The sequence below is a fragment of the Fundulus heteroclitus genome, chromosome 3 (assembly GCF_011125445.2).
Source record: "Fundulus heteroclitus isolate FHET01 chromosome 3, MU-UCD_Fhet_4.1, whole genome shotgun sequence".
NCBI classification, from domain to species: domain Eukaryota; kingdom Metazoa; phylum Chordata; class Actinopteri; order Cyprinodontiformes; family Fundulidae; genus Fundulus; species Fundulus heteroclitus.
This window is the reverse complement of record NC_046363.1, coordinates 32,066,586-32,092,482: the sequence shown is the minus strand read 5'-3', so window position 1 is coordinate 32,092,482 and position 25,897 is coordinate 32,066,586. Positions and strand designations below refer to the sequence as shown.

General features: G+C 38.9%; 1 protein-coding gene and 1 long non-coding RNA gene across 2 annotated transcripts; both read right to left on the bottom strand.

The window, feature by feature from the left end:
* Positions 1–1,331: 1,331 nt before the first annotated feature.
* LOC118562647 lies at positions 1,332–3,164 on the bottom strand. The gene is made up of 3 exons (XR_004930716.1): positions 2,937–3,164; positions 2,129–2,201; positions 1,332–1,565 (listed from the first exon to the last, which is right to left on the bottom strand). It is a non-coding gene; the product is annotated as an uncharacterized LOC118562647 (long non-coding RNA).
* Positions 3,165–9,238: 6,074 nt separating this feature from the next.
* LOC118557687 (sialic acid-binding Ig-like lectin 9) lies at positions 9,239–19,285 on the bottom strand. Its single transcript, XM_036127810.1, has 7 exons — positions 19,240–19,285; positions 18,166–18,339; positions 17,728–18,039; positions 10,969–11,277; positions 10,797–10,875; positions 10,590–10,680; positions 9,239–10,511 (listed from the first exon to the last, which is right to left on the bottom strand). The coding sequence occupies exons 1-7, from the start codon at positions 19,283–19,285 to the stop codon at positions 10,143–10,145; spliced, it is 1,380 nt and encodes a 459-aa protein (XP_035983703.1). The 3' UTR covers positions 9,239–10,142.
* Between the last annotated feature and the right edge of the window lie 6,612 nt (positions 19,286–25,897).

The window sequence follows — 25,897 nt, the reverse complement described above, 5'->3', positions numbered from 1 at the left end:
AAAAAAAATCTGTCTGTCGATACATTAACATTTAAACTGTGTAACCTTCCACATGAAAAGGTGTAACTCTTCCTTGCTGGGTTGGTATTACTGCTGCATGTCAGAGTCACTTCACTGTTCTTAGAACCGGACCAAAGGGACTGACTGAGACTACTATGTTTTTGGGAAATCTAGCGAAAGAAAATCAAGGTGGTAAAACAAACAAACAAAATATCAAATAACCAAAGATGTTATGAAGCCACAACTGCGTGCCAGTTTTCAACCGTAGCCTCAAAGAACTTTCTGTTTTCAACATTTACTAAATTTGCACTTTATTTTTAGACTCATGTGTGTCATCATATTTAAGATATTAAACTTTTCAACAGATTGACTAAACTGCAAAAGCTTATGACAAACAGATTCAAAACTTAATAAAACTGGTGATATAACCTTAGAATGGTTAGTGCCAAAACAACATTTACAGCACTTCTCCTTTAACAGGGTGATCTTGTCACACTTGATAAAACAGGACAGGATTAGAACATCGCCTCTGTAGGGTAGCAGCTATATGACCTAAACACGTTCATCATGTGACTTACTTTATTAGAATAGAACAAACAGTCCTGCTGAGTAAAAAATAATTATTAAATGCAAGAGCTTTATAAGTGTAAGTAAAGAATCTCGTCTGTTACAACACAGACTAATGTTCTTTAAATTGAACAATTAGACTTGGGCATTTTAGATATTTTAAAGTTTTAAGAGAAGACAAATTAACTTACTCAAAACCTCTGGCATTACACTTGTGGTAAGAGATGTATCGGTACTCCCATCTTGTTTCTTGTAGACAGCAGTGCAGGAGATTGTATGTCTATGATGGAGGTGAGAAGCAGTGAAGTTCAGAACAGAGGTCTTAACCAGAGTTTTGTCCCGATTCTCCTTCAATGTCTCCTGAGTGTCCCCCAGTGCAGGAGCCCATGTCAGAGTTGGAGGATGAGGCACACAGGGAGCTGGAGCAGAGCAGGTCAGACTCATTGTGTCTCCCTCCTTCACCCTCAATGTGGACTGAGTCAGAGTTGGTGGGGGAAAATTATCTGGGAGGAAGGTTCAGAGTTAGTGTTCATAAAAGGATCAGTGATTTTTTTTTAGCCTTGTCTTATGATCAGTAAAATGATCAGTAAAATGCAATACATATAAAGTGAGCTGCCTTAAGATAATTAATCCATTGAAGTTCTGCAAGGGGAAAATAAACCTACCTGTGACATCAATGTTTACATGTGGAGCTTTAAAAGTCCACTTCAGAGCATTGTTACAATCCAGTCTGAAGTTATAAGCTTTTCTGGAACGAGGCTGCATGTTGCTGAAGGTTGTGGTGCAGTTTTTCTTTGTTAAGTTCCCTGTTACTGGATTTGTCTCTGTCAGTTGTGAATCAGGGTTTGGATAGGAAACCCATTTAGCTACACATTTATCATTTAAGTCGGGATCATATTTCCTCTCTATGTGAAAGGAGCAGGGGACGGTCACACAGGATCCTGTCATAACTTGTACATTCTGTGGCAGATTAACCTCAAAACTGTCACAGTTGTTGCCTGCAAAACAAAAGAGAAATTAGGAGAGAATGAAGCTGTGTTGTGAACAGTTACCATGACAAGAAAGAAAAAAATCATATCTGCTGAGCCTATTGAACTGACAAGAAACATTGCTGTTTATCTTTTATTTAAAATGCTGTTCCACACTTTGGGTCTTCATTGTTAATACTTGGGTTCCTCAGTTTTTATTGGTTAGCATTTTGTTGACTAAGAGGTTTATTTTGGTATAAATAATGTACAAACATAAGTTATGTATACAGTATGATTTATAAATTGATATATGTGTTATTATTTTAATTCATATGACCAAACACCAAGTTAAAATAGTAATACTGATCAAATAAACAGGCTTGTAATGTATATGTATTATTAATAACATTGTCAGTCCTCTTCACATTCATTACTCAAATAAAAATTTACTCACACTCTGAAAGAAGCATTTATAGTTTTATTATCTGGAATCGTTTTATAAGAAGCGGAATCGGGAAATCTTCAAATATACCCATTTGTGTTCACAGTTATAAATATGTAACCAAATCTAAATTATGTCAGTAGAAATTTACCTTGCAGCAAAGAGATGATGAGAAGGAAAATCAGAAGTATGGGCATCCTCGTTAGATGCATGTTGAGCAAACTCTACAAACAGCCAAGGAGACATTTTCTATTATTTAACTTTTATTTATATTCTATTTTGTTTTTGTTTTTTTGGAGATTTTTCGTGGCTCTAGTGGCTCACTTTTTAACACAGGAGGCTGACAGGAAGGGGGGTGGAAGAGGGGGAGAGACATGCGAAAAGGACCGCGGGTCAGACTGGAACCCGGGTCGACCGTGTTGAGAACTACGGCCTCCGTACATGGGTCACACTACCCGCTGCGCCACCAGCGCACCCATTATTTATATTATTTAATAGTGAAAGATTAATATGAAATATTTTTGCCTGAAATATGTGTATTTTGAAAAGATGTTGGTTCTTTTAACAAACAAAATTATTCTGTAGTATCCTGAAAATTTTATTTAGTCAGTAAATCAGTGGTCAAAGATAAAAGTTAATCAATTTGAAACTAATTTTCAAAAATTTTAGCAGACCATCTCAAAAAACTTTAAGAGGTCAGTCATATCACATTAGATTATTATCTAATATAAAATAAAAAAGACAAGTGAAAAATATGTCATATTGTATCTTTTATACAGTAAACTGGAAAAGGTAGAGGTTGGCATAAAGAAAAACACAAAAACTACAAACATATCATGCAGTAACTGAACTGCAGTTTTTCTTTACTACAACATAGGCCACCTTCGTTACAGATTTGCAATTAAAAATCTCCAAAAATGACTTGAAAGTTTCAATATTCATTAGTAGAAAAAGCTTACCTCTTAACAGAACTCCCTTTTCGCCTTAAGTTTTACTTCTTGTTTAAGATGCACTACCAAACCACGTATGGACTCAAATCCTCAGTAGAGAAGTCATCTTGCTTTGAATGGGTTCACCGTAAATTTAGAAGCACCAGGAACTGCTATAAAAAGGAGGAACACATTTAAAAACTGACTAGTACGAGATGAAAACATGTCCCTAGAAATAGTTGTGAACAGCCCAACCTCATTATCTTTCTTTGATCTTAGTTGCATCTAACATCCGTTATTTGTTAATTTCAAGGTTTTCGTGGCAGAAACCTAAGACTGATATCTTACGATGATGTAAATATACACCAGAAATGACTGGAGCTGTAGTGGTCTTTTAAATGGGGACTCAATGTCACATTATATTGTGGCAACTTCATGTTCAATGGAGAGTTAGACAGAGAAGGTCTGTAAGATTTATACATTATAATCACACGTGTAATACATTGTGGGGGTTTTATCTATTAGTTGTTCTGCAGCTTCTATTTTATAAAGCGGTTGAGGATGGCGCAATAAATTCCCCATCACTTCAGCTTCTACAAGGGATTTGTTAAATGAGGGGTGGGGTCCCTCGTTGTTTGCAGAGGGAGGGACGTACACTGTTATCACGACCACGTGTGAAAACTGTCTGGGGAGTTTTCACACGTGGCCAACAGCTAGCAGCTCAATGTCCTTTGTGCAAAGTCACCCTTTAACAGTAACGGGTTCCGAGCTACACCAGTGGTTGTTAATAAACACGGCCACTCCTCTTTCTTCATAACGCTGTCACTCGCCCTGTCGCCTCTGATCATGTGGAAGCCTGGAAGGCATACATTTTTACATTAGAGTACAGGATTTCGTTCGTTAGCCAGGTTTCTGTTAGCATAAGAAAACTAGCCTCTCGATACAGTTTCTGGTGTTTCGTTAGAGCACGGGTCACCAACCTTTTTGAAACTGAGAGCTACTGTACATTACAGCTTTTGCTGTGATTGTTTCCTGTTGCTGTCTGCTGCTATCACGGCATTCTGAATGGTTCCAGGCTGGGTCCGAAATTAACACTCGCCAGTCGCCAAATGTGAGTAAATTTCCCGTTTGGCGAGTGAATTTCAGAGGGCTAGCTGCCACATGGCGAGTAAATGTTTGTACCAAATAAATTAAAAATAACATAAAAATTACAAAACCCATCTGGGCTGCGGATTACCCGGTCCATCCAGAGCTCAGTCTAAACTCCGCCTTCTGCGGAGCAGGAGGCATGGGGGGAGAGCGGCTCCCAGATAAATCCTTCATTCAGAACCAGTCATGGCTGCACCCTGGATCAGAAAACAGATCAGCTTACCAGATGCCTTCTAACACGCCAATTAATCTTTTTATAAGTTTTGTTCTTATTTATTCTGCATTTTTTTAACTACGTGCGCTGTCTCTGTGCTTCACAGCTCTTACTGCGCCCCCGCCCTCTCGGAGCCAAGTGCTTTTATCAGCGGCCAGCCTTCAAAACGTGAATCACAACGTTTAATGTCCTACCACTCGTCCCAAATGTTTCCCAATTGAAATCAATAGGAGAGTCAGTAGCTGTGTTTCATGCTCTTGTTTTTAACGACACAAAACCTGCGGTGCTTCGGTGGGCGTGGTTCCTTGCGCTTGAATTCAGGTGCGCAAAATTACGTTACATAGCTATAATTTAGGTGCGCACTTTTAGGGTCATTTTAAGGAACTTGTAACATCAGGGGCTTTAGCTCAGACCCATTTTTCCTTCGCTCCCCTCTAAAGGAGCCCTTTACAGTCTTCATTTATGCATTTCCCCATTGTTTATCCAGCAGCTGGATCAGCGTAAAGACGCAGCGCGAACCCCAGCGTGCTGTAAAGGTATACTATGCAACCGGGGTTGATTTTCCAGCGAGGCTCCCCCCAGAGGGCGAAAGTAAAAGTGCACTGTCATAAAGATGCTCAGCTGTTCTGGTTTCTCCATCAAGCCAGGCGCGGTTATTTTGAGCTTAGCAGACAGGCGAACGCAACGAAAAGTCAAAAAAACGGCAGTACAAACAATGACTAACACAGTGAAAGTATGAACATCAGGGTTTCCCGCAGTGCTATTTTGACGAGGCGGCCGCTGCGGCCGCCTCGTCGGGCTCACGCAACCGCCTCGCCAACATTCCAAAAAATAAATAAAAAAATAAAATAATAATAATAATGCTGTTTATTTGATGTTAACACGCGGTTCTTTGTTGCTTTCGCGCGTGCATATAGTGAATGGCAGGGCAAAAACACATGGAGTTCTCGCCGTAAAGCAAGACCGACTCTCGCGGTTTTGCACAAGACTTCTGAGCCTGTGTGTGCGGGCCGAGGGCTCTTGCAATTGCAAGTACGGTATTTCCCCCACAGACCACCAGGGCAACCGAGAAAACATTTGTTCGACCTGAAATGACTCATTTAATCATCCAAAACGGTATGGAACACATTAATTAACTGAAAAATGTTGCATAGTATGCCTTTAAGTGTGGCAGCTGAGAGAAAAATGTTGGACGGTATAGGCTTGATGAAGCTCAGAGCTTCATGAGGCAGAGCCCCTGCCTCATTCACTAATGAGACCAACATGGATAGAATAATGATAATCTGTAGTGTTTTCTAATTGCCTGGATGTAAATCTGATAATTCATATTGTGCCTTTTATAATACACTTAATATTTTCCTATCAAAGTCAGGAAACAAAGATTTCTCTTCCAGGGTCCAGTTGGCCACACCCCCAACCACGCCCCCCCACACCAAATTAACATAATCTCACTCTTAATTTTTGGTAAAAATTGAGAGGTCTGATCAGGATTAATATTTTGGCCGGTAAAAAATATCCTTGGCTGGTTGCTTTTTACATCTACCGGCCAACTTGGCTGGTGAATCAGGAAGTTAATTTCGGACACTGGTTCCAGCTCTATCCTCTGATTACTAGCACCTGTTACTGCCCTGATTACTGACATCTGTGTTTGGCACTATTTAAGCATCAAATTGACACCATCATAACTCTGGAAATTATGCCCATTATATGCCAGTTTTGTTAAGTTCCCCAACTCTGATATCCTTCCTGATTTTGCCTTTGCAAATTCTTAATTATGCAGGTCATGGCAAAAGCAAGAAGGCTTAAATTGGAGGCAACCACACTTTGGCTCAGTTGTTCTGAAAATGTTTCGACACCTACAGCATCTAGGAGTCAATTCTGGTGGCTCGCACTTCAGCAACCAGTAGTTGGAGCATTGCTGTCCTCCTAGGTGCATTTCTAAGTCAGATGCAAATTTCCTCCAAACATCGTATCGTAAATATTGTATCTATATCTGAATTACATTTATTATTCAATAACCTTTGCTGCAAGTAGAATTCTCGCTGTATTTGTGTGTTCATAAACATATGATAATCCATCTTGTCCCGCTCCCGCCTCAACCGTTCAGGACAGGACAAAAAATTTTCCAGGCAAATCATGTTGCAGTATAATGGTTTAAGGCGGGGCATACAGCTGTGACAAAAGCAAGCGCTGCTGAGACCAAGCACACAGCTGAACCAAAATAAACACGGCAAAGCAGGAGGATGCAGATGAAAAACTATTGCAGTGGGGTGATTGGTATGCCCACTGAAATTTTAGTGAAATCCATTAGCATGTGGGTTAGGGTTAGGGTTACGACCCCAAAGGTCTAGGGGTACAGGGGAGGTAACATAAAAAGCCAACACAAAAGAGTTTGAGAAAAAATTTAACAATTTATTGATAAGTTGGCTATAGAAACAATACGTACACTACCAAAAAGGACAGGACATGATCTAATGACAAAAGAAACCCAAAAATGACTTAAGGCCACAAGAACTAAGGTGTTGATGCTGGAAACAGCATCAACACTAAACAAACCACAAGACAAAACCAAAACATCAAACTAGTAACACAACCAGGAATTGAAAGGCTAAAACCAGTGCCACTGCAAATTGCCAGACGAGTGACACAGCCTTCAATACACAGGTTAACAAAGTGTCACAGAAAACAGGGGACGAGTAACACAACCAGGAGTTGAAAGGCTAAAACCGAGTGCCACGGCAAATTGCCAGACGAGTGAAAACAAAAACACATCACAACAAACAAAACACAACCGGCAGTGTGGCAAGCTGCTCTAAAACACAGCTGCCCTGATTGAGAGGGAGAGCTGAGTTTAAATAAGGAGGGCTCTCCACGGATTGGTGAGGCAATCAGGCGAGTGTCCAATCCAGAATGGGGATGATGGTAGAAGGAAGTAGCTGAAGGTAAGCCAGGAGGAGACTTCGGGAGGTCTGCAAGGTTCCAGAGTGGCCCCAGCTGGCAGGAAGATGCAACTACACCTGCAAACATATTAGAAAGAAAAACAAAACAGACAAAAAGGCCACTGGCCGTAACAGTTAGAGAGAGATTTCTCAAGAGCATTTTTTTTTGGGGGGGGTTCAAAATATGTTTGGGGGGGGGGGGGGCAAAAGGTACATGCATTGTTTTGCCTAGATAAAAGGTGAAGGCAGGCAGGGATGAGCAGGAGACCAGAGGATGCAGGTAGTGACAGAGCAGAACAGGCAATGTAGACCGGGGGAAAAACCAGAACAGGCAACGCAAGCAGCTGGAACTCACAAAGAAACAGAACTGCAGCACGTAGTGATGTTACGTGATGTGCCGAGGCTTCGAGGCGTGTGTCGAGTAATGGAGGGGGCGTTTCCGTAAAGCGCGTATCGAGGCTTGCTTCATTTAGGGGAGGAGCCGAAAACGATGACGTCCGAAGCCTCGCTGCCCGGCTGTACCACCTGACTGCTTCGGGAAGTGGCTCAGATTTTGCCAGATGACCGGTTCATTCAGAAACAGTCATGGCTGCACGCTGGATCATAAAACAGTTCTGCTAACCAGATGCAGTTTAAAACGCCACTTGGTCTGTTTATAAGTTTCGTTTTTATTAATTCTGCATTTTTTTAACTACATGCACCATATTTCAGTGCCTCAGCGCTTGCTCCTCTTCCCCCCATCCTTTCCCTCGGAGCAGATGCTTTTATCACCGTTCATCATTCAAAACGTGAATCACTACGTTTAATGTCCTCACATCGGTAGCAACGTGTGCCAGTTAAAGTCAATAGGAGAGTTAGAAGCTGTGTTTCATGCTCTTTCGTTTTTAACAACATAGAATCAGTGGCGCTTCGGTGGGCTGCTGCCTCGCGCTTTAATTCAGGTGCGCACTTTTAAGGGTAATTTTAAAGAACTTGTAACATCAGGGGCTTCATCTCAGACTTGTCAGAACCCTTGTTCCCTTTAGGAGCCCTTTATAGTCTTTAGTTATGCATTTTCCCCACTGTTTATCCGTCGCACGCAGCGCACCAACGGGGGTAAAATCTGCCCAGAGCGCACTGACGAGAGCAATAGAGATTTGTCTGGTCAGCGCGGCGACTGACTGAGAAACCTGTCGCTGTGAAAGGTGATGAGAATGTTATAAACTGTAACAGTCTAGAAGTGCATTGAGCTGAAAAGAGGGAGACATCAGCAGCTGGATCGTGCGTAAAGACGCAGCGTGAACCTCTGTGTGCTTTAGTGTTGCTGCTGAGGGGAAAATTGTTGATCATAACCCCCCCCCCCCTCCCGCCCACAAAATGAGCATAATCTCACTCTTAACTTTTGATCAAAGTTGAGAGGTCTGATTATTACACACCATGCCATATCACATGACACTACTATTTTGGGAATAATTACACACAGAGAATACATTCAAACAATATTTTATTATACACATATGTGTATATACACAATTTATGTAGACAAATGATTTCGTCCTACACCTTTTGTGAAGTCATTTCCAAGAGCCATAATAGACAAAAAATCAAGGCATCACACCTGTTAAGATACAGCTGGCTGTGATTATACACCTGGCCAGTAGGTGGTTCCGTGTGCACATGAAGCTCCAAAAAATGAGCCCTTTCTCGAACCAGTTGGCTCAAGTGGTTCAATGCCTCATGAGGCTTCATCTCACCATCACTAGCAGCACGCAGACACAGAGGACCTTAACAGAAGAGTCCAGCTGGCTGAGCACACATGAACAGGTAGAGGAGAGCCACATCAAACTGGGTGAGAAGAGAAGTGACACAACATTCTGGCAGCGATGAGTTGGCTGAGGCAGCTATATGTAGGCTGGTGAACCGGTGACCAGAGTTGATTAATTAGTGGCAACAGGTGGAGATAATCTAGAGTAGGGTGGTGGCTGGAGGGAGAATGAGTTGATTGGTTGATGACTGGTGGCGGAGAGATGACAGGCTGATTGAAAAATCCAAAACACACAAAAACTTAAATCATGACATGTGGGTATCTTTTGACAAGCTTCTCACAATAGTTTGCTGAATTCTGGTCCATTCCTCCTGGCAGAAGTGGTATAAATTAGGGTGAGTAAATTAATATTGGCAAAAAAAGAGTACACTTGACCCAGTCATAAAAAGTTTAATGATTACTTAAAGAATACTTTATCTTAACATATGAAAAGTATGGCATTCATGTATAATTAAGAATAATAAAATAACTTTCAGATAGGCTTTGACAATTCAACAAGATCTAAAAAGATTTAGAAAATTAACCTGCAACTATAATAGCACACTTTTTGAGACAAACAAATGAAGAAAAAGTTAAAGTGATACTATGAGAAAAAAGTTTTTTTTCCCCTTTTCTTTTCAATGGTATGACAAAAAAGAATTTGCAGCAGTCTAATAAATACACTTATTCAACGCACAAAAATGTGTATATTCCAGTCTTTATTGTTCTTTTTCATCCTAATTTTTTTCTTCACCATGGTTTTCTGCCTAACAGTATTTTTCTGTAGAGCGAATCTTATTCAGTAGTGTTTGGCTGGACACAAAGTTGTGAAAGATTTCTTTGAAATTACGTTGCACAAGCAGTGTCCCCCTCAGTTACTCAACTTAAAGTTAGTTCCTCTCCTTGGACCAATGGCTCTGCATCAGTAAGACAACCTTTCAACAACTCTGTGAAAGAACTGCAATGAAAAAGTGTTCAATCTTCAGAGATTCTAAGCAATTCTCAAAATATATTGACCATTTCTGGTTCATCCTAAGAAATATTAGGATATTGTTCTTTTCATCCTCAATGGCCTTAAAAACAGCTCCTCCATTTAAATTGTTTGTCTTTATTACCAGACTCACTTGTTCTTTAATTTAACCTTAGCATTTTCACTCTATGATTTCCTTTCTTCCAGGTCTAATCTTAACTTCTGCATACAGACTTCCCATTTCCATCGCAGAGTTCACAAAAAGCATGCCCCCCCTCTCAAACTTCTCCTCCTCCAAATAGGAGTCACCAGAAGGATTCATGTTCACGTCATTCTCTCCCTTCTTTGATTTTCTCTTCTTTGACCAGTTCACACTGGTGTAAACCACATCTTCGTCTTTCTTTTCCAAGCTTTTACTGGTTTCTCCTGCATTGTCAGTGGTCATATAGCTGGTGCAGTTAACTTCATTTGGATTTGAAGGTTGGGGGTTCACTACGTGACCAAGTTCCGCTGAGTTGGCATAAATTGCATCTTCATTTGGGTTTGGTACCTAAGATTGAAGGGAAAACTTCAGGTATTTATAAAATGAATTTTTTTTTTTTTTTTTGCAAAACTTGGGTCAATGTACCTCATTTATCTCTTTCATCAAATGTTGACGTGGAGCAACTGTCCCAGAATCACCTGTGATCGTTGTGGGTTTATAGTGAGTCTTCTGAAACCTGGAAAACATGCAGAAGATCTAGTGTCTGTCTTTTTCTTTCATTAGTCAATAACAGAAGGCTATAGAGGGGAAAAAATGTATAAAGATAAAATCAGATGATATGGCTTCACCTACCAGACAACAAACAGCAAGGCACATACTATGAGTAGAAGAGCAGTAACTGTGGCAATGAAGACAGACTTTGGGATCTGACCTTCAATGCAAAAAGAAGATCAAAGAATAGAAGAATTAAGCTGCTGCAGCATATACTTTTTGTTCCATATATTTACAGAGACAAAAGACAGACCTTGATCTTCTCTTGAGCTCTCAAGGCAGCTGACACAAAACCTTTTACTGGCTGATCCCCAAGAGTTGTAGCTGAAGCAGAGCAAGGTGGACAGATCCCTGCCATGTGGTTCATTCACTGTAATGATGCTCCTCAGATATGAGCTATTTAGAGACTCATTTGTGACCACCACCTGGCTAGATTGATTAACAGGTCGGCCATTCAGATGCCAAAGTGTCGTTGGAGACGGGTTTCCCATCGTTTCACAGGAACAGTTGACCTGACTTGTGGTTTTAGTGCAGTTAGATGAGGGCAGGATCTTTGAAGGGACTGTAATGACAAATGTTTAAATGATAATGAAGTTGAAAAAAGACATTTGAAATCTAGTCTTGCTTTAATCAGAAAGAAAACATGCAAATATATATTTGAAAGTACTCTCCTGAATTAATATCATGAATTGATGCCCTCTGGTCTTGCAAAGGTAATTTTGCAAGATTGTTTTCTTACTGAAAATTCATAGATATGTTGTATTCCTACGGTGGCCCTGAGGTGCAAAGCGCTACAACAATAAGGAAAGCGCTACAACATTAATGAAAGCGCTACAACAATAAGGAAAGCGCTACAACATTTAGGAAAGCGCTACAACAATAAGGAAAGCAGTCCAACATTAACAAAAATATTACAACATTAACAAAAGCACTTCAACATTAACGAAAGCACTCCAACAATAACGAAAGCGCTGCAACATTTAGGAAAGCGCTACAACATTAACAAACCGGAAGAGGTACGTCCCAGTGGGAGACCTAAGAAATCGCTGATTGGACTACAGCTCGTTTTTACTTTTGAACCGAAAGTTATTCTGGCTTTACTGTGTTTTTAAAAACCATGAATGTTCTCGGTGATCCAAACCGTAAGATGCAGTCTAAAACGCCACTTAGTCTGTTTATAAGTTTCGCTTTTATTAATTATGCTTTTTTTTTTTTTACTACGTGCGCTGTGTTTCTGTACATCAACGCTCTGGTCTGCTCCTCTCCCCTCCCTCCCCTCGGACCCAGGGGCTTTTATCAGCGGCAGCCTTATCACTACGTTTAATGTCTCTCCACTCCTACCAAAATGTCCTAATTAAAATCAATAGGAGAGTCCGTAGCTGTGTTTAATGCTATTTTCTTTTTAACGACACAGAACCAGTGGCGCTTCGGTGGGCGTGCTGCCTTGGCTTGAATTCAGGTGCGCAAAATTACGTTACATATAATTTAGGTGTGCACTTTTAAGGGTCATTTCAACAAGCTTGTAACATCAGGAGCTTCAGTTCAGACCCAATATTCATTCTCTTCCCTCTAAAGGACCCCTATACAGTCTTTATTTATGCTTTTCCCCCACTGTTATCCCTCGCGCGCAGCGCACCAGGGTAAAATAGAGCAGCTGCGGATCATGCGTAAAGACGCAGCGTGAACGACGCAGCCCTGTATGCTTTAAGGGTTACAGCTGAGGGGAAATGTTGGACCTTTTAGGCTTGATCAAACTCCGCCTCATTCACAAATGAGACCAACATGGATAGATTAATGATAAGCTGTAGTTTCATTATCAACTACGATAACATACAATCTGCTTCTGGGGGGGGGGGGGGGGGGTTGTTGGGCGTCTTTACGCATGATCCGCAGCTGCTCTATTTTACCCTGGTGCGTTGCGCGCGAGGGATAACGGGAAAAGCATAAATAAAGACTGTATAGGGCTCCTTTAGAGGGAAGAGAATGAATATTGGGTCTGAACTGAAGCTCCGATGTTACAAGCTTGTTGAAATGACCCTTAAAAGTGCACACCTAAATTATATGTAACGTAATTTTGCGCACCTGAATTCAAGCCAAGGCAGCACGCCCACCGAAGCGCCTCTGGTTCTGTGTCGTTAAAAAGAAAATAGCATGAAACACAGCTACGGACTCTCCTATTGATTTTAATTAGGACATTTTGGTAGGAGTGGAAAGACATTAAACGTAGTGATAATGCTGCCGCTGATAAAAGCCCCTGGGTCCGAGGGGAGGGAGGGGAGAGGAGCAGACCAGAGCGTTGAGGTACAGAAACACAGCGCATGTAGTAAAAAAAAAAAGCATAATTAATAAAAGCGAAACTTAAAAACAGACTAAGTGGCGTTTTATACTGCATCTTACGGTTTGGATCACCGAGAACATTCATGGTTTTTAAAAACACATTAAAGCCAGAATAACTTTCGGTTCAAAAGTAAAAACGAGCTGTAGTCCAATCAGCGATTTCTTAGGTCTCCCACTGGGACGTACCTCTTCCGGTTTGTTAATGTTGTAGCGCTTTCCTAAATGTTGCAGCGCTTTCCTAAATGTTGTAGCGCTTTCGTTAATGTTGAAGTGCTTTTGTTAATGTTGAAGTGATTTTGTTAATGTTGTAATATTTTTGTTAATGTTGGAGTGCTTTCCTTAAAGTTGGAGTGCTTTCCGTATTGTTGTAGCGCTTTCATTAATGTTGGAGTGCTTTCCTTAAAGTTGTAGCGCTTTGCACCTCAGGGCCACCGTATATTCCAGAGGTTTAGATATTTTTCTAAATAGGTTTAGATATTTTCATAACATATTGTACAAGACAATTTTGTATCCTTTTAAACTATTGTACCTAAACTTTATGCTTTTCTTTCAGCAATTTCTTAGATGAATGTCATTTATCAGCAAGAGTCCAACCTGTGTTTTCCAGTCGACTGAGTATTGCTGTTCCTCAATTGATATCCAATTGTTTTGTGTAATAATGATTCATGATCACCAATTTATTTTCCTTCATATGGACATATTGGGACAACAGCTTTTCTGACATGAAACATCCCTTGAACATTAATATGACTGAAGTTTGATTGTCTTTCTCCAAGATCAGTTCCAGCATTGCAAAAAAAAAAAAAAAAAAAAATCTTTGTCTGTGGATACTTTAACATTTAAATTCTTTCTAGTCCCTAAAGGGAGTTTTTAAGCTATTTACACAAGAACAATAAAAAGGAGGTTGTTAAGCCAAGGGTCATCTTTAGGTTTTTGCCTTTTTTTTAAAGCTTCACACATCTCTCTTTTCCTGTTCATTTTAAAATTTTGGTCTTTGCATTGTGGTCATGCTCCAGCTTATATTACCAACCTTTTACAGCCTTTTACAGTTTGAGATCCTCCAGTCAAAGGCTGTTAATGATTCCACAAACTCATCTTGGGACCAGAGGGGAGAAATCTTTCACAGTTGTGGTGCCAAGACTGTAGAATGTGTTACCTCCATCTTCAAGCTGTCTTGACTCTGTTCATAATTTTAAGAGGCACCTGAAAACTAATTTATTCGGATTGGCTTTTATGGTTTTATGCCGTATGATGTTGAATGTATGTTGTTTATCTCTTTTTTTATGTTCTGTGTTGTTTTTATGGTTTTATTGTGAAGTACTTTCTGGTTTTTATCCTGTAAAATTTGCTATATAAATACATTTTGCTTACTTACTCATACGTGACATGAAATTTAAGAGTTTACATTTTTTAACAGCTTTAGTGAACTTTAGCAGCTTAATTCGAGCCAGATCTTCATCTTTAGCTTTCTGGTTGTTGTTTGTTTTTTAATCCAGACTTTAAACTTCCTTTTTATCCTAAATATTTACTAAACTTGAACCAGCAATGAAGTTTATTTTCAGGCAAGTTTTACCAGTCAGTCATCAAAGTTTAATAATTAACTTTTTTAGCTGATTTTGAACTTCATTTAACTGAGATAACGGGAATGATTTATCCCAAAATTAAATGTAATAATGGGTTAATTAATCAGTTAATTTAAATTTAAATGTAGTGAATTTGATTAGTGTAGGTCAGTTGGTATTTTTGAATTGTGCTGAATCCAAAAATTAACCAGTACAACAAAATATTTGCATTATTTTTTTTCCTTTTGGAATTACAAAAGAGTGGTGAGTATGAGATTTTGTTAACTTAATCATATAATTGGTGAATGGTGGCTTGGTATTATAAATTGGAACAAAAGGTTTTCTCAAGTGTGATACATACACAGAACATTGATGGAACTGGGGTTGGAACGTCCTTCTCCAAGAAAATTTTGAGCCTTGCAGAAAAAAGTTTTGCTGTCTGTTGATACTTTAACATTTAAAATGCTTCCAGCCCCAAAGACAGTTTCATGTTCTCCATCAACTCTGTACCAGGTGTAATTCTTCACTGCTGGGTTGGCATTACTGCTGCAAGTCAGAGTCACTTCACTGTTCTCTAGAATTGGGCCAGAGGGACTGACAATAACTTCTGTGTTTTTAGGGGAATCTAAAGAAAAGAGAAGGAAATGATTTGAAACTATATAAAGAAGCAAAAAAATACCTAAAAATAAAGCAGTAAAATAGAAGATTAAAACACAAGATAAAGTAGCAAGATTATAAAACATGTTTTTATGAACATTTGGGAGAAAATATTTTTTTTTTTTTAGATTTAGTGGTAGGATAAGCAACAAAGCAAGGAAAGAAATATAGGTATTTAAACCAAGTCTCATCTGTAGCTTTTTGCTTTCACTTAAAGCTTCAAACTTTTTTTTCTTATTTCTTATTATTATTTTTATATTTTTTACCAGTCTTACTAATCTTTAGAAGTGTAAATGAAGCCAGATCTCTATCTTTATCTTTCTGGCTGTGTTGTTTTTTTTTTTTAAATCAGGAATTTAAACCTCCTTTTTATGCTTAACATTTGCTAAAATTGAAGCAGCAATGCAGTTTATTTTCAGACCTGTTTCACCTGCCTGTCATCAAAGTTTAAAAATATTTTCTCTGCTCATTTCAAACTATATTTGACAGCAATAACAACAACAATTTTCATAAAGTTAAATGTAATCCTGCCTTAATTACTCAGTAAATTCACATCCTAACATGATTTGAGTAGAGCACAGAAATGGGTAGTAACTAGTTAGATTTGCTCAGTTGCATTTACTTGAGTAACGTTTTGGACACAATGTAGTTTTCAGAGCAGTTTTACAGCACTGTACTTCTTACTTTAAATTGAGTCATAATACTAAGAAGTATTGCTACTCTTACTTTAGTCAAATTTCAAGCTTCTCTACACTGCACAAGTAACTTCATTTAATAAGGAACAGAATCATTTTAACCAAAAAGTTAACCCTAGACAGACACACACTTTAAGTTTATGTTAAAGTGAGATTTGTTGTTTCTACACAAGGTTTGTTGTTTTAATGTTATTTTCTATCTGCTGAGCTCATTGTTATTGTTTATCCTAAAGTTGAATATAATCTTGATAAATGAATCAGTAGATTCAAATGTTGACATGATGTAGGTTCAGGAAAAGTTTATACCTCTTTAGTGACCTTTTATTTATGTAGTTTAGGTAATATTTTAAATTGGACCAGTCCCAAAAAATAAATCTATGCAACAAAATAATTATCTTTTTTTCTTCTTTTGCATTTACAAAACAGCTTTCTGCATGGTATTTAGTACACTCAATTATATAAATGACAAATGGTAGCTTGGTGTTATAAATTGGAACAAAAGGTTTTCTCCAGTGTGATACATACACAGAACATTGATGTGCTTCATGGTGGAACGTCCTTCTCCAAGATAATTTTCAGCCTTGCAGAAAAAAATATTTCTGGCTGTAGAAACTTTAACATTTAAAATCCTTCCAGTAGGGCAGGGCGATATAGAAAAAAAAGAATATTGATAAAATACAAATCATATTGATGGATATCAATAATTATCAACAAATTCAAACAATATATTTTATGTGCACCCCTGGCCATTTTATGCTGTTGCTTAGTGACCTATTTTTAGATAATGAACACTGAATTCAAACTTAACCCTTTGATGAACCAACTTTTTTAGTCAAAAAGAATGTGTGCGAGCTTGGTTCCTGGGTCTGCGTTGTAATTGGTTGGGAGGATATAATGACTGTAATATTAACTTACATGATAGCCTAGAATGTAAAAAGAAGGAAAACTATTATTCTATTGAACTTTTTATTAACCTTTTTTTCTATCATCGATATTTGTCTATCGATCGATATATATTGTTATTGAATTATCATCCAGCCCTACCTTCCAGTCCCAAAGACAGTTTCATGTCTTCCATCAGCTCTGTACCAGGTGTATTTTTTCACATCTGGGTTGGCATTACTGCTGCATGTCAGAGTCACTTCACTGTTCTCTAGAACCAGACCAGAGGGATGGACTGAAACTGCTGTGTTTTTAGGGGCATCTAAAGGAAGAAAAGCAAATGATTGTAACTATTTAAAGAAGCAAAAAGAAATAACTTTTTTGTATTGATGGTATGACAAACAAATAGGAAACGAAATCAAATAAAGAAAGCCTGAAAGATCTTTTCTGTTTTTAGCATTTACTACATTTGAACTTTATTGTAAAACCCATGAGTGTCATCAAATTTTAAGAGTTAAACTTTTCAACAGGTTGACTGAACTTTACTACCGAATCATTCTAACTTTGTAATGGTTTGTGCCAAAACAACATTTAGAGCACTTCTCCTATAACAGGTTGATGGAGTCACACTTGATAAAACAAGTAGGACAGGATTAGAACATCGCCTCTGTAGGGTGGCAGCTACATGATCTAAACATGTTTAACATGTGAGCTTTTAAAATAAAGCAAAACCCTGCTTAGACAAGGCTCAGGTTTATTGAGTGTTTAGAAGAGTAACATAATAAATGACTGAGACTGGAGGCTTTCATAAGTGTTTGGAAAGAATAGCTAAATACTTTTAGGAAATTTAAAATTTGACGAGAAGACAAATTAACTTACACAAAACATCTGGCATTACACTCGTGGTAAGAGATGCATCAGAACTGCCATCTTGTTTCTTGTAGACAGCAGAGCAGGAGATTGTCTGTCTATGATGGAGGTGAGAAGCAGTGAAGCTCAGAACAGAGGTCTTAACCAGAGTTTTGTCCCAATCCTCCTGTAATGTCTCCTGAGTGTGCCCCAGTGTGTGGGTCCATATCAGAGTTGGAGGATGAGGCACACAGGGAGCTGGAGCAGAGCAGGTCAGACTCACTGAGTCTCCCTCCTTCACCCTCAGTGTGGACGGAGTCAGAGTTGGTGAGGGAAAATTATCTGGGAGGAAGGTCCAGAGTTAGTGTTCATTAAAGTATTTTCTTCAGCTTTGTCTAATTATCAATAAAATGCAATGAATAGAAAGTGAGTGGACTTAACATAGTTTATGTGGAAAATGCAACATACCTATGACATCAATGTTTACACGTAGATTATCATAAGTATACTTCAGATCATTGTTACATTCCAGTCTGAAGTTATAAACATTGCTGTGACGAGGCTGCATGTTGCTGAATGTTGTGGTGCAGTTTTTCTTTGTTAAGTCTCCTGTTACTGGATTTGTCTCAGTTAGTTGTGGATCTTGTTTTGGATAGAAAACCCATTTAGCTACACATCTATCATTTAAGTTGGAACCATATTTCCTCTGTATGTTAAAGGAGCAGGGGACGGTCACACAGGATCCTGTCACAACTTGTACATTCTGTGGCAAATTAACCTCAAACGTATCACAGTTGTTGCCTGCAAAACAAAAGAGAAATTAGGAGAGAATGAAGCTGTGTTGTGAACATTTACCATGATAAGAAAATACAAATAGTAAAAATAAGATTTAATATCTGCGTTGGAGAAGGCATTCGACCGTGTCTGCTAAGCCTAATGAACTAATAAGAAACATTGCTAGTTATCTTTTATTTAAAATACTGTCAACCACATAGGATCTTGAATACTTTGGTTCCTGTTTACTTATCTTTCATTTCTTTTAGTGTTTGGCAGTGCGTTGACGAAGTGTGGATGATTTTATTAGAAATGCGGTACAAAAGTTATGTAGCTAATTCATTTGTAAATAGATACATTTTCTATTATTTTAGATTATATGGCTAATGAGGTTGGTATAAACAAAATGTTAAGATAGAAACACTGATCAAATAAAACAGACTTGTACATTTTTCAAGAATATAGTGTAAAATTATCAGTGAAATTAGTTGAGGATGTCACTGCTGCCTTATGTGTCAGATTAAACATGAATGCTGGACTCCTTCAAATATTATTTTTTATCAGTATGTATTATAAATAATGTTGTCAATCTCCTTTACATGGACATTGCTGTACTCAAGTAAGAATTTACTCATTTATGGTTTTAATCTGTCATTCATCTGGGATTGATTTACACGAAGGGGGATCTGGAAAGCTTAAAATATACCCATCTATGTTCCCAGTTACATAATATTGAAGAAAATCTAAATTATTTCGGTAAAAACTCACCTTGCAGTAAAGAGGCGATGAGAAGAAAAATCAGAAGTCTGTTCATCTTGCTAGATGAATATAACACATGTAATGTACTGTCCTGTAGTATCCTGATAATCTAATTTGGTGGGCAAATAAGGTTCCACAGATTAAAGTTCATTAATTTAAAACAAATTCACTAGGTTTTTACAGAGCATCTAAATGATCTTTAATAAATCATCACATTAGATTATCATCTAATGTAAAATAAAACTAAAAAGTGAAAAACACAATCTTACATTTTTTTTATTCGGTACACTTTTAGCATAAAGAAACAAACACAAAAACTACAAACATTTCATGCAGTAATTTAACTGTAGTTTTCCTTTATTTCTACATAGGCCACCTTTGTTACAGAATTGTAATTAATGACAACTTGAAAGCATCTGTATCCATTTGTGAAAATAACTCACCAGTTTTTTTCCTTTTTCGCCTTAAGTTTTACTTCCTGTTTAAGATTCGGTGCACTCCCAAACCCCGTATGGGCTCAAATGCTCAGTAGAGAAGTTGTCTTGCTTTAAATGAGTTTACCGTATATTAGGAAGCATCAGGAACTGTTTTAAAAAGGAGGAACTAAGTTAAAAACTCACAAGTACAAAAAAACCAAAAAAACAAAAAACAAGCCCCACCTTATTTTCTCTCTGTGATCTCTGCTGCAGTTATTTGTTAACTTCGTAAGCAAAGGATTCCACGCAGACTGATTTGTTACAATGATGTAAATCTAGCCTGACCATAACCTGACATAGGATATAGACATAGATTTGTAACAGAAGTCTGTCAGGATGCAGCTTATAGGCTGCATGCTGAACCTCTCTCCCTCTCTCTCGTTCCTGCGCAGCCTGATCGGCTTCACCTGGCAGGCTGCAATTAACCCGCAACCGCTTCCACCTGTTTCCACCGCTTTATAAGACTCACCTCTTTCTGTTCCCGTTGCCGGTCCATAGCGTTCACTCCCGCTCAGTTCTCTGCCAGTATTCTTGTCAGCTCCGTTTTGTTACCGTCAGCCTGAAGACTCCGTTCAACCTGGTTTTGTTACAGTCAGCCCATAGACTTTCCGTCAGTTTGTTTTCCCCAGAACACGGCTCAGACGTTCAGCCCTCCAGTACACGGCTCTGAGGTTCAGCTCTTCACTGCACAGCTCAGACGTTCTGCTCTCCACTGCACGGCTCTGAAGTTCTGCCCTCCAGTGCACGGCTCTGATGTTCGGCTCTCCACTGCACGGTTCTGACGTTCTGCTCTCCAGTGCTCTGCTCAGATGTGTTGCTCTCCAGCGCTCGGCTCTGATGCTCTGTTCTCTAGCGCTCGGCTCTGATGCTCTGTTCTCTAGCGCTCGGCTCTGATGCTCTGCTCTCCAGCGCTCGGCTCTGATGCTCTGCTCTCCAGCGCTCGGCTCTGATGCTCTGTTCTCCAGCGCTCGGCTCTGATGCTCTGTTCTCTAGCGCTCGGCTCTGATGCTCTGTTCTCCAGCGCTCGGCTCTGATGCTCTGTTCTCTAGCGCTCGGCTCTGATGCTCTGCTCTCCAGCGCTCGGCTCAGATATTCTGCTCTCCAGTGTTCGGCTCCAGAGTTCCTCCCGGTCAGTCTCTCCACACTCCTCCTGCCGGCCAGCTTCTACACCCTTCACCTCCGTCCGTTGAAAGACTCTGGTCTCATCATCCATCTTCCACACTATTCAATAAAACTCACTCATAAGAACTGACTCTGTGTGTGCGTGCTGTGTCCGGGTTCATCCCAGAAAAAGATATCATAACAAAGTCAATTTTCTTGAAACAAAAAAGAAAGTAACTGGATTTTAAGTGGTCTTTTATACGGAGCCCGGGAGAGCTCACTTTAAGTGATATTTTTTTTCAGGTTGTGATAATTTGTGAGCACGTTTCCTTTAATTGAGCCCTCAAATTAATAAAACGTGAGCACGTTTTCTTTTAATTGAGTCCTCGAATTAATAAAACTTATTCGAGCACACGTTTTAATTATTCTTGGGTGCGTTTTGGTAGATCGAGATCTCGAATATACTATAACGTGCTCATTTTTACTTGTCAAGACAATATTGAGTGCACATTTTACATATTGTCGCCACGTTTAAGTAGATCGTGCACACAATGTTCTATAACCATGTTCACTAAATTGTGCTCTCGTAAATCATGCGCTCGTTTGAGTAAATAGTGAACTCGTTTAATAAATTGTGCCCTCGTTTTACTATGCTTAAAATGAGAGCTCAATTTAGTAAAATGAGCTCACACTATAGTAAAACGAGAGCACAATATAGTAAATTGTGCACACGATTTAGTAAAACGAGCGTACGATTTAGTAAAACGAGCGCACATTCTCTCAACATGCAAAACATTTTGCAATGACCCCTCTAGGGCTCCGTACTTTTAAATTAGGAAAATTTAATTATAATGTGGCATCTTTGTGTTCAGTGGAGAGTTATTCTCTTCTGAATGGCTGGAATTTAAATCTTCATTGACAGAAAAGGTTTATAAGATTTATCCATTATTGTCACACCTGTAATACAATGCTTCTTAGACCTAGAAGGTCTGTAAGATTCATACATTATAGTCACACGTGTAATACATTGGGGAGTTTTATCTATTAGTTGTTCTGCAGTTTCTAATTATAATGTGATGAAACTTGTTAGTTTTCTCTCTTAAGTGTTCCATGAAAAGCTGGTGAGGATGGCACGCTAGAATCTCCCTCGCTTCAGCTTCTACAAGGGATTTGTTGACGTGCAAGAACAAGATTCATCCACCTATTTTCTTCGTCTGAGTTGAATGGTAAGTCTGTGGAACCGAGAGAGGCAGAAAACATCCTCTGAACAGAATGTTGGTCTATTACATGGTCAGCACAGACTAACCACAAAGCAGAAACACACTCTTTAGAAATTACCTAACATGCATGCTTTCAAAGATAAGACAAGAACATGGAAAGAAACTTGTAAGCATTAAACATGCAGCTCCACAAAGAAATTTCGCAGTTGAGTTATTTTCATGTTAAAATGCTCATTATCACCTTTTCAACTCTAAATAAATTCACTAAAACAAGAGCTTGACATGGTGGACCGCTGGAATCTCTCTGGCATGCAGCTGCTTGTATTGATAGAGAAAACTCACATGAAGCTCCATTCTTCTTAACTTTTCTCTGCTTTTGGTACGGTGTGATATTATCCTATTCTGTTGTGTGTTTAGGAAAAGTTTTAAATGAGAGTTAATTATCCTTCCAGGACTATTAGAATGCTCATCATAAGTCACAGAAATCTAGCTGTGTGTGCTTAGGAAACGGTCATCTCAGTTTTAGTTCATGGGCATTGTAGTGGTGAACATCCCACCATGGGACCTTCTCTGGAACTGTTGTGCTAAAGAAATAATAATAAATAACACAATTTAACTTCTCGCCCTGCGACAGACTGGCGACCTGTCCAGGGTGTACCCCGCCTCTCGCCCAGTGAACACTGGTGATAGGCACCAGCAACCCCCACAACCCCATGAGGGATTAAGCGGGTCAGAAAAAGGATGGATGGATTTAACTTCTCTTAAATTTAGAAGTAGGTTTGTTAACTAATTTTGGTAGAGTTGCCTTTTAACTTCTGACGTGGAAGTGGTGCAAGTTAGGGTGACCATATTTATATTTGCAAAAAATAGGAAACTTGACCCAGTCATGAAAGAGTTTAATGATATTCTGACTACTTAAAGAAGACTTTATTTTAACATATTTAAAGTATGCCTTCCCTCTGTGGTGAGAAATAATAGGTAGATAACTTTCAGATATCATTTGACAAGTCTGTAAGATTTATAAAAAGATGTATATGTTTGGAAATATCACTGTTGTGTATTAGGAAATTAACCAGATAACATAATAGCTCAGTTTACAAGTCGTTCTAGAAAAAAAAAAAGAAATGATATTTTGAAAAAAGTAAGAGTGTAACAAATACATTTATTTAACCAACAAAAATGTGCATACTCCAGTCTTTATTTTCCTTCTTCATCGTAAATGGTTTCTTCACCATCCTTGTCTCATCATCCATATTTTGCTGTGGAGCAGATCTAACTCAGCCATGTTTGCTTTAACAGAAAATAAGTATTTTTTGTAGAGATGTGTTTGAAATGACTTTGCACAAGCAGTGTCCCCTTCAGTGACTCAACAGAAAGCTAGTTCCTCTCCTTGGTCCTGGGCTTGCATCAGAAAGACAACCCTTTCAACAACCGTGTCAGGGAAAGGTCATTGTGATTAACATGTTATGCTTTTAGTCATTGCCGAACGTTTTATAAACCATTTAAACAGTACACAACTGAACGTTTACTGCACTTTTGCACCATATTGTTTTGTACTGCACTGAACTTTTCATATTAATGCCTTTTTGCACCATTATTTTTGCACCATAAACATCGGAACATTCTTCTGACGATTTTTTTTTAAATAAATAAATACTGTTTTTCTCCTGCATTGTTACATTCTTGTCACTGTTGCACTTTATATTTGTAATGTTATCTTATTCCAACTGCAATCTCATTACACTGCCGTAAGCTGTATGCAACGGAAATTCCTTTTGTATAGACTCTGCATACAGAATGACAATAAAGTTTGTCTTTATTCTGTCTTCTCAAAATATATGATCTGTTTCTGGTTCATCTTAACCCTTTTCTCCAATGTAAAGAAAAACTCAGTCAGCTTGCACAGTCTTTTTTTATTTTCTATGTCCATGTGACCTTTGTCACCTTTGTCGTACACAGAAACACATATGGCAGTTTTGCATACGCTTTTCTCTGCCACCCACTTGTCTGAACCGGAACAGGAGGAGGAACGTTTCTTTTTATTTTTTATTTCTCACTGTGGCAAAATTTCTCTTTGGCCACTTCGGTTCACATTACACATACTGAAGGCAAAAAATTATAAACAGACAGGCAATGAACAAGGGTTGCAGTGTTTTTTTTTTTTTTTTTGCTTTTTCTTTAGCATTCAGAAAAGTCACAGATAACAGATAATGAGATAGTAGGGTGCAATGTATGACGGGCTGATTTTAAAGTGTTGGACTGTTATCTCCTATCAGGGGGCGATTGCCCTCAAAGCTCTTGGGAAGAAGCTGTTCCTAAGCTTATTTGTTTTGGCTTTGAGGCTTCTGAAGTTTTTTCCTGATGGGAGAGGGGCGAACAATGCATTACCTGGGTGGGTGGGATCAGTCGAGATGCGTCTGGCCCTTCTTTGGACTCATTCTGCACAAATTGAGTCTAGATCCTGCAGACGGCATCCCTCTCCTGGACTGTGCAGCTCCCATACCATACAGTTATGCTGTATGGTATGCAGTGATGCAAAAAAAATATTAATATAGAAATCAACTATAGTTATCCCTTTCCTTTTCCAAATAGTAAATGTGCCATCTAACTGACCCAGCCTGGAGAAGGGGTTTTGACAGATTGAGGTATATATAGAACTGATTAGCTTCTTTAATCTATTTCAACATATGCAATGTGTTCTTTACACAAGTATTCAGAATTTGTTTATCTGGTTTAGGAGCAGAAAATAACCATGAGCAGGGTGAAATGTTGCTATTACTGGGTGTTTCACATTGCAGCCAGGAGGGGGTGGTGTCCCATTACTTATCCAGAAGCGTTCGGTGTAGGTGAGAGCTCTGGAGTTAGTTGACCAATAGTAATGTTTGAAAAATGGATGTCCAAGACCCCCTTTATCTGTTGATTTATGCGTATGGGCCTTAGTAATCGTGTGTGTTTTATGTCCCAACACAAAGGGTGATATCATTGAGTCTACTTTGTTGAAGATAGCAGCAGGTAAACAAATCGGCAGATTCTGAAAAAAATTTAGGAATCTAGTTTTTTATTCCATTGACCCTCCCCATTATGGTTATCAGTACACTGCTTTATACATAAAAGTTGGCCTTAAATTTTTAAATAAGATCTGTGTAGTTTGCTTTAAAGCGATATATATTATTCCTTGTCAATTCCAAACCTAAATCATCAAAATAATCACCGACTACTCTGAAGGGAAAGGTTTGCAGAAATTATTGAGCACATTGTCATCTAGAGGCACAAACTCAGCTCACTCAGACCCACACACAAAGGCAGGTCAAGCACTTGTTCAGGAGAGCAATAGCTGCAGGAACAAATCAATATTTTAGCTTGTGAGTTCTACATTTTGGCAGGGTGTACCTACGCCCCAAAGGAAGAAGCAGGAATTTACCAGCCAGGGGGTAACTCTAATCCCCAAGGATGGAGCGGGCAAGAGTTCTGAGCTGGTAAAGGGCACCATTCAGGTTAATACCTGCAATTTTGCCACACACTCTTACAATACCCTGCAGTCTATTTTTGTTTGGAGCCAAACCAACAAATAAAGGAGAAAGTGAGAATGGATTCAATAAAACCAGAATAAAACATCCGCATAATCAGCTATCCACATTAAAATTGTGCAACAAAAATACCAGCAGGGCCGAGCTCAATTTGTGGCAGCGGCATCTGATACTGGCACTTCCGGTGGCAGCTGGAGGTAATAGTGGGCCTTCCTGTGGCACCTCCAGCTACTAGTGGCACTTCCTGTGGCAGCAGATACAAATGCTGCCGGGGATAAGTCGTTTGGCACGACACCTGTGCTATCCTCGCGCAGCAGGTCTTGGTGATATCACAGTAAAATTT

What these genes read in the sequence shown, in the direction of transcription:
- LOC118557687 (XM_036127810.1), bottom strand. Translation starts at nt 19,285, where the DNA reads ATGAACAGACTTCTGATTTTTCTTCTCATCGCCTCTTTACTGCAAG. An exon ending in TGTAAACATTGATGTCATAG is followed by an intron (nt 18,040 to 18,165) that starts GTATGTTGCATT and finishes CCTTCCTCCCAG; the next exon opens with ATAATTTTCCCTCACCAACT. An exon ending in TGATGAAAGAGATAAATGAG is followed by an intron (nt 10,512 to 10,589) that starts GTACATTGACCC and finishes CTTCAATCTTAG; the next exon opens with GTACCAAACCCAAATGAAGA.